At 45.6% G+C, this 12,104-nt stretch overlaps 1 protein-coding gene and 1 long non-coding RNA gene across 24 annotated transcripts in view; one reads left to right on the forward strand and one right to left on the reverse strand.

Moving 5' to 3' along the window:
• The window catches only part of CHCHD6 (coiled-coil-helix-coiled-coil-helix domain containing 6), a 246,887-nt gene extending 244,949 nt beyond the window's left edge, over positions 1 to 1,938 (reverse strand). For 18 of the 23 annotated variants that reach the window (XR_013413425.1, XR_013413424.1, XR_013413426.1 and 15 more), the window contains exon 1: positions 1,780 to 1,938. Coding sequence is in view for 11 of the 23 variants with exons in the window: in XM_077990940.1 (XP_077847066.1) it covers positions 1,780 to 1,866 (87 nt within the window). In the remaining 12 variants the exon portion in view is untranslated. Of the gene's footprint in view, positions 1 to 1,550; positions 1,729 to 1,779 lie in introns of those variants that run through there. The other 5 variants (XM_077990947.1, XM_077990941.1, XM_028843421.2 and 2 more) reach the window with 3 other exon arrangements.
• LOC144339356 (uncharacterized) lies at positions 1,140 to 11,839 on the forward strand. The gene is made up of 2 exons (XR_013414330.1): positions 1,140 to 1,250; positions 11,774 to 11,839. It is a non-coding gene; the product is annotated as an uncharacterized LOC144339356 (long non-coding RNA).
• The last annotated feature ends 265 nt before the right edge of the window (positions 11,840 to 12,104 follow it).

Below are 12,104 nucleotides of genomic sequence, written 5' to 3' on the forward strand. Positions count from 1 at the left end.
AAGAAGGCACCCCCAAAGGCACTCCCCTGAACCTCTGAAGACTCCAACTTAACTTTCCAACATTCCCCAAAACAGGAGACCAAATCACAAGGGTGAGAGCACCCAAACAGAGCCAAGCTTATCTTTCTAAATTCCAATTCAGGTTCCTCCCTCTCGGCCTTCCAACACAAGCCATCTCCTCCCCTGTTTAATCCTTGCCACAAGGGAGGTCAACAAAACTATACAACACCTAGAAAGCACCAAATGTGCCAAGTACTCTGCTAGGCTAAGAAGAGAGGCCTCCTCAAAGCACTCTCTCTGTGTGTTTCCTTAACACTTTCACAGACATCATCTTATCCTAGGCAGTACATAGGATACATACACATCATTTTTTTTTAAACGTGGCCATTGAGGCTCAAAAGAGATTTTTACCCATTAGGTCACACAGCTAATGAGCACCTGCAAGACGTCCTAAAGTCTGTCTTTCTAAGCCACCTCCCTAATTCCTCCTTAACTAATTCACCTGTAACCAGCTCTGTGCATTTCATTTAATCTTGGTCCCCTTTACTGGGTTCACTCATCTCTCCACAGTTACTTACAAAGCACCTGCAGGTGTAGACACAGGTGTAGGAAGAGGCTGAGCACAGCAACATGCCCCGGAATTGGCTTGTTTCAATCCCAGTTCTCCCACTTACTATTTACATGACCTTGGATCAGCTTCTTCACCTCTCAGTGCCTTAGTTCTCCTTAATCTTTAATAATGGGCTAAACAGGGCTGTTGAAAATTAAATCAGTTACTTATACAGGGTTTAGTCCAACGCATGGCCCCTACCCTGCAATAAGGGCTGCTTTTATTCTTCTGGGTTCTGGGGACAGTCTTCAATCAGACAGGAACCTTAGCCTCAACAAGCTTACACTCTAGCGGTAAATGCAATAAACAAGTAAACAATTACCAATAAAAGTGATCATTGTGATGAGTGCGATGAAAATAATAAATGTGTGACGGGGGGTAGGAGGCTACTTCAGATTGGGTGATCAGGGAAGGATTCTCAGGGGATATCTGAACTACAAGAATTACAAGAAGGAGCGGGATTTAAGGAGAGCTGAAGGAGAGAGAACAGCGGGTGCACAGACCCTGTGCTGAGCCAGCGGCACCCTCCAGGAAAACACGGCGGTCCTGAGGCTGGGGACTACGTGCGGTTGCCACGCGAGGGAAATGGCCCGAGATGCAGTCCCAGAGGTCGGCGGGCACCGGCCAGCTTTGGAACCAGGTAAGGCAATATCCAAGCGCGCTAGGAACCCACTGGAGGGTTTCAGGCAGGGAAGGGGATCGTATCTGAGCTATGGTTCTTCCAGCGCCCCGCAGATGTGCTGTGGAGAACAGACCGGCGGGGAAGAGCTGAGTCCCCAGGCAAAGCCCAGGTAGGAGGCACCGCGTACCCAGAACTGAACGCGCGCACCTGAGGGGACACTGGCTGGGAGGCCGGGCGCAAATTCAAGAAACGTAAAAACTAAGCCGACCGGAGCCAGGACGTGGCCAGGGCGTCCCTCGCGTCCCAGGGGCCTCGCACCTGTCCCGTTCTCCACTCCTCCCTCTTTGAAGCCGGTGTCGCGAAGCTACAAGGCTGCCAGCCTCGGGCTCGCGTCTCGGTGCAGCCTCTTCCTGGCCTGAGCCCCAGGAGTCTCCCAAGCCCCACGTCCCTCACGCGTGGAAGAAGCATTGGCCCCGCGCTCCGCCCCGCACCTCCCCCGCCCGCCCGCGGCCTCCACGCCCGCCCCGGCCCAGGCGGCGTCGCTCACCCGGACACCCTGCAGCACCCGGACCCGCTCCTCCTCGTCCACTCCGAAGGACACCCTACGGCCCTCGCTGCTCTCCGTGCTCCCCATGGCGAGCTGCTGGAGGGCGGGCAGCCACTAGACCCGGGCCCGGCTCCAGAGCAACCGAGCCAACAACGCTTTCCAGGACTCGCGCGGCCGCGGCACACGCCAACAAAACCACGTCCTATTGGTCGCTGCCGGAAGCTTCACCAATCGGGTGGCGCTGAGTCGCGGTGCCTTGTGGGGGTTGCAGTCCTTCCGTCTGGAGGGGTGGGGGCGTGGCGGTCTGCGCCTGCCAGAGTGCGTTAGGCTGTGGCTGAAGGTGTGTACCGGCGGAGGCCCTGGAGTGGCGGCCTGGGTTCAGGACAGGGTCATGTTCTCGCTTTGGGAGCCCACACTTGAGGGAGAGCCAACGGTGATGTTCTAAGGCCAGGAGACGCCGAGAAGGCCATGGCGCTCATCTGGAGGCGAATTTCTGAGGGTTCACCGCTTCATTCATTCAGCATACACGTGAAGAGCGTGACAGCGCCGCTCAAGAAAGCGAGTGTCCTGCCCTTGAGAGGTTTACAGTGCAAGGGGGGGAAACAAGTGAAAAGCCAAACACGCACGCAAGGAAACTGACGGTGATACACAGAAAACTGCATCGTGATGCCACGAGTGAAATGAACAGAAGGAGGCCTCTTTTAATTTCAGCGGTCAGAGCAACTTCTGAGGCAGAAGCTTTGAACTGAGCCCAAGGGAGAGTAGGATTTATGTAGAAGGTAGGGAAAGAGGTTTTCTGGGAGCCTCAGGCAGGAAAAGAGAAAGAGGGGTCATCCCATGGCTGGAAAGTGAGAAGAGAGCAGAGGAGCGGTGAAGAACCAAATCATGTCGGGTCTTGTGAGGCAGGATCTGAGTGTGGGTGCCGCGGGAGGACAGGGAATGGTCCTAAGCCTTTAGGAGGCATTGCCCAAGGAGTGTACATACCATGTGTGGAATGCAGTGTGCCAGGCATTGTGTGTAGGCTTCTTACACAGGACCCTATGTGTAAGGGAGCACACAGACGGTTGCCAGTCAGACACTGCTACCTTCAACTAAGCCCCTTTTTGTTCCTCTGAGTTGCTGAATGGCTTTGATTTGCAAAAGTGCGCCTGAAGCCGAGCTGAGGAAAACTAGATGGCTACATGAAAAAGGCAAAAAGTATTTGGAGCTCCTATTGGCAACCTGGATGGAGTGGGGTGTGCCAATAAAGTATTTTGAATGAAACTAGCAGATACTTTTGTTCCTAAAGATTCCATGGTCACACCAGCTCTGGGATGTTTACTGGCTTCTTCACCCTCAGCTATTCTCAATCTCAGAGCCTTACTGCTCTCTCTCAATCATTCTCTCCTCCTCACCCCTTTCTTACCAGGGATTAGGAAGTGGGGAAATGGGGAAATGGTCAAAGGGTACAAACTTTAGTTATAAGATGAACAAGTTCTGGCCAGGCACAGTGGCTCATGCCTGTAATCCCAGAACTTTGAGAGACTGAGGCAGGCAGATCATTCGAGTTCAGGAGTTTGAGACCAGCCTGATCAACATAATGAAACCCCATGTCTACTAAAAATACAAAAAAAAATTAGTCAGGCGTGGTGGCACGTGCCTGTAATCCCAACTACTTGAAAGGCTGAGCAGAAGAATTGCTTGAACTTGGGAGGCGGAGGTTCCAGTGAGTGGGACCTCACCACTGCACTCCAGCCCTGGTGACAGAGCAAGACTGCAACTCAAAAAAAAAAAAGATGAACAAGTTCTGAGGATCGAGTGCACGGCATAGATGGTGAAGGATGTGTTAATTTCATTGTGATAAGCATTATACAATGTGTATGTATATCAAACCATCACATTGTATACCTTAAATATATATAATCTTCATCAATTACTTTTTTTTTTTTTTTTGAGACAGAGTCTCACTCTGTCACCCAGGTTAGAGTGAACTGGCGTAATCTCCACTCAGTGCAAGCTCCGCCCCCTGGGTTCATGCCATTCTCCTGCCTCAGCCTCCCGAGTAGCTGGGACTACAGGTGCCCGCCACCACGCCTAGCTAAATTTTTTTTGTATTTTTAGTAGAGACGGGGTTTCACCATGTTCGCCAGGATGGTCTCGATCTCCCGATCTTGTGATCCGCCTGCCTCGGCCTCCCAAAGTGCTAATTAAATTTTTTTTTTTGAGACATGGTCTCACTCTGTTGCCCAGGCTGGAGTGCAGTGGCACGAATATGGCTCACAGCAGCTTTGACCTCCTGGGTTCAAGCAATCCTCCTGCCTCTCAGGACTATAGGTACATGCCACCACACCTGGCATATATATATATGTGTGTATGTGTGTGTATATATATGTGTGTGTATATATATGTATATGTATATGAGACTGGGTCTCGCTATGTTGCCCAGGCTGGTCTCGAACTCCTGGGCTCAAGCAACCCTCCCACCTTGGTCTCCCAAAGTGCTGGGATTACAGGGGTGAGCCACTGCACCTGGCCATGGGTCCCGACAGCCACCGAGTATTCAGAGGGCCATCAAGACATCTGTGCTGAGCTAATTCAGCAAAACGAGTGAGAGCCAAAGGTGACCATGAGACTCTGTGTGGCCTCACTCCCACTGTGAAGAATCCTTGGGGAGTCTTGGAATTTCACAGACTTACAGCAGCATAGGTGAGCCTCATGACAACCAATATGTTCTTTATCCCCACTTCACAGATCAGAAAACTGAGGAGCAAACAGTTGAAGACAATGCAACATTATTGATCCATAGTAGGAGGAGGATAAAGGCAGTGGCAAGGCAAGTGAAGGAAAGGAGGGGAAGGGCAGCAGAGCTTTTTGAGGACCTTCCTTGTGCCAGGCTTCAGGGCACAAGCACACATGATTTTCATGCAGTTAATCTAGAACCAATTAATTGAGTCCTCAGAATCATCCTGGAGTTTTATTACCCTGTTCTAAGGCCCAAAAAACTGAGGCCCTGGGGAGGGAAGGTGTTGTGACAGGTTTGCTCGTGGCTACCTGGCACCCAGTTTTCCCTTCCCTACAACAGAACCCCAATTTCCTGGGTGCAGGCATGTGCCCAATTAGAAAAAATTGCCTCCTAGACTCCCAGTAGTCAGATGTGGGACAACTTGAACATCAAGAAGAATAGAAAGAGTAATGGCTTATAGCACATTTAATTGTTTTAAATCCATTAGCCTATTCTAGTGAGAGGGAGGAAGAGAGGGAGAGAGTGACAGAGAGAATGGGAAAGAGAGTAGGGAGATTCTTCTTTGCAAAAAAATGCCAGCTAACCAGTACAGCAGGAATTTGATATTTTTTAAATTGCCATTTTTCCACCTTCAGAGGATTAACTAAATGAGGCAAAAATTGTCAAAGGATACTAAAGTCATTGAGTGGAAAAATTGTTGGGGAACAGGCTATTCACCCAATGTACTGGGATTACCTTGGCCTCCCAAAGTGTTCGGATCACAGGCATGAGCCATCATACCTGGCCACAGAGCCCAACAGCCACTGAGTATTCAGAGGGCCACGAAGACATCTGTGCTGATTTTTTCCTGCAGCAAAGGAAATTGGGGTTCTGTTGCAGGGAAGTGGGAACTGGGTGCTAGGCAGCCATGAGTGGACCTGTCACAACACCTTCCCTCCTACCCAACCACAGATTTATTTATTACAAAGGGAAAACCTATTACAATGATGACACCTGGAAGTCACTACCTTAACCAAATGACCAAATTTAGCATCTCAAATAGTGGGACCATTTGGCACAATGTCCCTCCCCAAGTGATACAACAAGGAACACAAAACATCTCCCGTGTAGTATTCTCGTCAAAAGTGTAACCTGAATCTAATGGCGAGGACACAGTCAGACAAACCCAGAAACATCCTAGGAAACAACTGGCCTGGACTCTTCCAAAAGGTCAATGTCATAGAAAACAAAACCAAAAAAAAAAAAAAAAAAAAGATAGCTTAAAAAAGACGAAGGAGGCCAGGAGAAGTGGCTCACACCTGTAATCCCAAAACTTTGGGAGGCCAAGGTGGCAGGATCACTTGGGGCCAGGAGTTCAAGACTAGCCTGGGCAACATAGCAAGATCCCATCTCTAAAAAAATAAAGTTTTTTTAATTAGCTGGGTGTGGTGGTGTGTGCCTGTAGTCTGAGCTACTCTGAAGGCTGAGGTGAGAGGAGTACTTGAGCCTAGGAAGTCAAGGCTACAGTGGGCCGTAATTAGACCACTGCACTCCAGGCTAGGTGACACAGTGAGACCCTGTCTCTAAAAAATAAAATAAAATAACAAAATAATAAAACATTTTAAAAAGAGACGAAGAAAGCATAGCACTGAAATGCATCAGTGAATCCTAATTGGATCCTGAACTAAAACAACAACAGCAACAACAGGAAAGCTATCAAAAGATACTTAGGTTTTTTGGGAATGCTTTATATATGGAATAGTGTCCTAGATGATACTGTAGAATTAATGTTCATCTTCTTGTTCTTGGGAAATGCATGCTGAAATATTTAGGAGTGGAGTGCCATAATGTTTACAAGTTACACTCAAATGGTGTGGAAGAGAAATATTAACATTAGGTGACTGTATCTTAGAATCCACTACATTATTATTTCACTGTTTTATGTATGTGAAAATTTTTAGAACAAAAAAGAGGAAGGAAAAAAAGCTTTCCTCAAAGCTGGAAGTGACCACGTGACCCAGCTCTTCGGCAGGACAGCACGGTGCTTATGTGGGATGAGGTACAAGGCTGAGTTCTGCCTTTTTCTAGACTAGCCCCTCAGGCAATTTGTGGATTCTCTCTGCACCTCAGTTTTCTGAAGGATGTGAGAATGCTGCTGACATTACCTGGAGTATTTGTCCAGAGAGCTTGGTACTAAGGGATCTCATTCAGCAATAGCTGTTGTCATCAAAGACTTTGTTTTTGGAATGAATACTTTGGCAACCAATACGGAGGGTGTACTGGAGGAGGCAGTTGTGTGAGGTGCCTTGTCTTAAATTGGGTTCTTCAGAAGCAAACAACAAGAGAAGGGCTGGTGAAGTGGAAAAGTAATTTGCTTTGTCCATGTTAAAAGCCAAAAGGGGGCCAGGCATGGTGGCTCATGCCTGAAATCCCAGCACTTTGAGAGGCCGAGGTAAGCGAATCACTTGAGGTCAGGAATTCGAGACTAGACTGGCCAACATAGCAAAACCCCATCTCTACTAAAAATACAAAAATTAGCTGGGCATGGTAGTGCTTGCCTGTAGTCTCAGGAGGCTGAGACAGGAGAATTTCTTTAACCCAGGAGGCAGAGGTTATAGTGAGCCGAGATCACACTACTGCACTCCAGCCTAGGTGACAGAATGAGACTCTGTCTCAAAAACAGAAAAAGTCAATAGGGGGCTTTCCTCGCAAGATCAGAAACAGGGGTGTCTGCCTTCTCCACTTCTATTCAACATTGCACTGGAGGTTCTAGCCAGGGCAGTTAGACAAGAAAGTGAAATAAAAATCTTCCAGATTCAAATAGAAGAGGTAAAACTATCTCTATTTGCATGTGATATGATTTTGTATGTAGAAAATCCTTAAGAGATTCACAGACAGACAGACACACACACACACATTTTAGTAGTGCTAATAAGCAAGTTGAGCGAGATTGAGGGTAAGAGATACAAAAATCAGTTCTATTTTATGCACTGGCAATGAGCAATTAAAAAATGAAATTCGGAAAACCCCCCCTTAGAATAGCTTCAAAAAGAATTTTACCAAAGAACTACAATATTTTTTCCCTGAAAACTGCAAAACACTGTTGCCTGGGCAGGAGGATGGAAATTGATAGGAAAATGACTGAGGGATGTTTGTGAGGGATAAAAATGTTCCCTATTCTGATTAGGGTAGTGGCTATGGTGTCTACATTTATCAATATTCTTCAAGCTGTACACTTAGCATCTATGCATTTTGTCAATACCAGCCTGGGCAACATAGCAAGACCCCATCTCTACAAGAAAAAATTTAAAAATTAAAAAGACACATAGACCAATGGAACAGAATAGGGAACTCTGAAATAAAACTGCACACTTACAACCAGCTGTTCTTCAACAAAATCAACAAAAATAAACATCAGGGAAAGGACTTTCTAGTAAATAAATAGTGCTGGGGAAACTGCTGTGAAAATGGGAGAACTGTATGCAGAAGAATGAAACTGGACCCCTACCTCTCAACCACATACAAAAATTAACTCAAAATGGATTAAAAACTTAAATATAAGACCCCAAACTATCAAAATCCTAGAAGAAAATCTAGAAAATACTCTTCTGGACATCAGCCTAGGGAAAGAATTTAAAGAATTTATGACTAAGTCCTCAAAAGCAAATGCAACAAAAACAAATTAACAATTGGGACCTAATTAAAGAGCTTCTGCAGAGCAAAAGAAACTATCAACAGAGTATACAGACAACCTACAGAATGGGAGAAAATATTTGCAAATTATGCATTCAACAAAGGACTGATATCCAGAATCTGTAAGGAACTTAAATCAACAAGAAAAAAAATAACCCCGTTAAAAAGTAGGCAAAGGATATGAACAGACACTTCTCAAAAGACACACATGCAGCCAACAAGCATATGAAAAAATGTTCAACATAACTATCAGAGAAATGCAAATCACAGCCACAGTGAGATACCATCTCACACCAGTCAAAATGGCTACTATTTAAAAAAAGAACAGATGTTGGGGAGGTTGTGGAGAAAATTGTAAGGGAATTCTTACACACTGCAAGTGTAAATGTAAATTAGTTCAGCCCCTGTGGAGAGCAGTTTGGAGATTCCTCAATGAACTAAAAATAGAAATACCATTTGATCCAGCATTCCCATTATTGGGTATATACCCAAAGGAATATAAATTGTTCTACCAAAAAGACACTTGCATGTGTATGTTTATCGCAGCATAGTCACAGTAGCAAATACATGAAATCAACCCACATGCCCATCAACAGCAGACTGGATAAAGAATATGTGGAGCATAAACAGCATGGAATACTACACAGCCATAAAAAAGAATGAAATCATGCCCTTTGCAGCAACATGGATGCAGCTGGAGGCTGTTATCCTAAGCAAATTAATGCAGAAACAGAAAACCAAATATCACATATTCTCACTTATAAGTGGGAGCTAAACATCAGGTACACATGGATGTAAAGATTGGAACAATAGACACTGGGGACTCCAAAAGGGGGCAAGAACTGGAAAACTCCTTATTGGGACCATGTTCATTATCTGGGTGATAGTATCAAGAGAAGCCCAAAACTCAGCATCATGCAGTATACTCTTAACAAATCTGCCTGTGTACCTCCTGAATCTAAAATAACGTTTAAAAAACTTAAAAAATTAAAATATTAGCCAGGCATGGTGGCTTCACACCTGTAGTCTCAGCTATCAAGAGGCTGAGGAGGAAGGATCACTTGAGCCCAGGAGACCAAAGCTGCAGTAGCAGTGGCTATGATTGGGCCACTGCACTCCAGCCTGGATGACAGAGCATGGCACTATCTCTTTAAAAAAAAAGGGTGGCTGGGGGGAAGGTATAAAACATGTTTGGGATTTGACACCATCATGTTTTATTTCTCACTTAGGCAAAATGTGGATGGAGGGGGCTAGGCAATCCTGGCTAACAGAGGTTCCGCAGTGCCAGAACTGCACTACCTGGAACATGTAGCTTCTGAGGGCAGGTCAGCAGAGTAGAGTGAGCCTCCCAGACTACAGCTTTGAGCACCAGCTTTCCCAGCCTGGATAACCCAGCACTTCCCTCCATATTCCCCTGGCCAGAGCTGGCCACATGGCCCCACCCAACTGCAAGGCTGAGCAGTGCTGTCTTCCCTCAATAGGAAGAAAGAGGAAACCAACTCATAAGCACTGATAATATCACATACAACTGATGAAAACAACTCATTGATCCCTTATTGTTTTCTGAGAAGGTCCCTATAAGAAAAACATGTTGATAATAACCAAGACATTCCTCACACTGAAAGAGTACAGAGAAACTAAACCACAGTTTATTTCATAAGCAGTTGTGTCTTGATGATGGCATATACATGTCTTTTGCTATACAATAACTAGAGTCCATGCATCTTCTGCCTTAGGAAGGTGTTTCCTGGGTGCTAAAGGTCTTTCAGCAATGCTGGCATGCATTTACCTTAGAAGGCAAATTATTTGTGCTGCTCTTCACTTCTCATTTTTTTCATTTCACTGTTTACCGATAATGTTACCAGAAAAAAAGGGTCTTGATCCAGATCCCAAGAGAGAATTCTTGGATCTTGCACAGGAAGGAATTTAAGGCGGGTCTCAAAGTTCAGTGAAGGAAGCAAGTTCATTGAAAGCTACTCCATTACAGAGCAGAGCGTCCTTAGAAAGCAAGTGGAGGAACGTACAGTCTTGTTTTACGTTTTTCTTATATAGGGGTCTTATCTATGCAAAGACTAAATTAAGCTGTGACTACGTGAGAGTGAGCAGACAGCATGACAAAGTTGATTTAAAGACAACTCTCTTTGACATTTCAGTGTGTGCGTCCATCAAAGAATAGTTATATTAACTGGAAAGCATATATGGTTATGGGTATGGGGATAACTGGACTCTCCATTGTTGTAGGAGTGTCCTTGCAGGGATCTTTAGGCTGTTTCCTCAACCATAAGCATCTTAGGGCCATGGGTCATGACTAGCAAGGAATGTGTCTTGTTAGTCAAGATGGAGCTGAACTTAAAATGGCATTGCTCTGACTCTCCTAGGCTCCTGCTTTCCTAACAATAACAGCTCCCTGTAGGCTAAAGTTTGCAAACTGCTGTTGAGAAATGGAGCCTTGATGGGAAGGGAAGATGCTCACATGTAGGCAGGAGGAGCTCCCTGGAAGGTCAGGTCCTGGGGCTGCTGGGGAGGAGTGGCTGAAGGAGCAGGTCCTAGTGGTGGTGCAGAGCATCTCCTGACTTTCTGCAACTCTTTTCCTTTCTGAACCTCAGGTGCCTCAGCTGTAGGATGGGGTTGACTTGAGCCCCTTGTTCCCACCCTCCTCAGACCTGAAGAAGAAGAACAGCTGGGTCTGGGAGTGTTTGTCCTGTTGAGACTGTTCAGGCTAGCCACTGAGGATTTTGTTGAATTGGTTGCAAGCTAGATGGATTTTCCAAGGTGTGGGTGAGGAGTGAGTCGAGGAAGACCCAGCATATTGGAGGAGTGGGGCTTAGAGTGAAGGAAAGAGAAGAGACAGAAACTGGGTGGGGAGAGAAAATCTGGGAAAGGAGGTTTTGGTTAAAAGTAGCAGTGGTGTCTTCTGATATCACCTGTGACACCAAATACATGTCATTTTCCCCATACCACCAAGTTCTCCAATTCTCTGACACCAGCTAGGTATCCTAGAGATCAGTCCAGCTCTGACACCAACTCTTGGAGTCAGTGCAGGCCTCACAGGTGAAGGGCTCAATCACATAAGACTGCTCCCCACTTCAGATGCTGGCCACAAATGGGGTGCCAAGGCTGACAACCAGTTCAGTGGTTCCCACCATCCCCGCCCCCGGCCCTCAGGTTTGATAATCACTGGAACTACTGACAGAACTCAGGAAAGTGCTCTACTCACTGTTAAAGTTTCTTATCAAGGACACGATTGAACAGCCAAGTGAAGAGGTATGTAAGTTGAGGTCTGGAAGGGTCCAAATGCAGGAGCCTCTGTTTGCTTTCTCTGATGTAAGAATAGCTACTCCTGCTTGCTTTTGGCGTCCATTTGCATTGAATGTCTTTTTCCACCCCTTTACCTTAAACTTATGTGAGTTCTTATGTGTTAGGTGAGTCTCCTGAAGGCAGCAGATGGTTGGTGAATTCTTATCCGTTCTGCAGTTCTGTATCTTTTAAGTAGAGCATTTAGACCATTTACATTTAACGTTAGTATTGAGATGTGAGAGGTACTTTTTCTATTTGTTGCTTGTATACCTTGTTTTTTTTAATTGTATTTTTGTTTTATAGGTCCTGTGAAATGTATGCTTTAAAGAGGTTCTGTTTCGATGTGTTCCCAGGATTTGTTTCAAGATTTAGAGCTCCTTTGAGCAGCTCTTGTAAAAAAAAAAAAAAAAAACCCAACAAATAAACATCCAGGACCAGATGGATTCACAGCTGAATTCTACCAGACATTCAAAGAAGAATTAGTATCAATCCTATTGACACTATTCCACAAGATAGAGAAAGAGGAAATCCTCCCTAAATAATTCTGTGAAACCAGTATCACCCTAATACGCAAACCAGGAAAGGGCATAACCAAAAAAGAAAACTATAGACCAATATCCCTGAGGAACATAGA

The sequence above is a fragment of the Macaca mulatta genome, chromosome 2 (assembly GCF_049350105.2).
Source record: "Macaca mulatta isolate MMU2019108-1 chromosome 2, T2T-MMU8v2.0, whole genome shotgun sequence".
In the NCBI taxonomy this organism is placed as follows: domain Eukaryota; kingdom Metazoa; phylum Chordata; class Mammalia; order Primates; family Cercopithecidae; genus Macaca; species Macaca mulatta.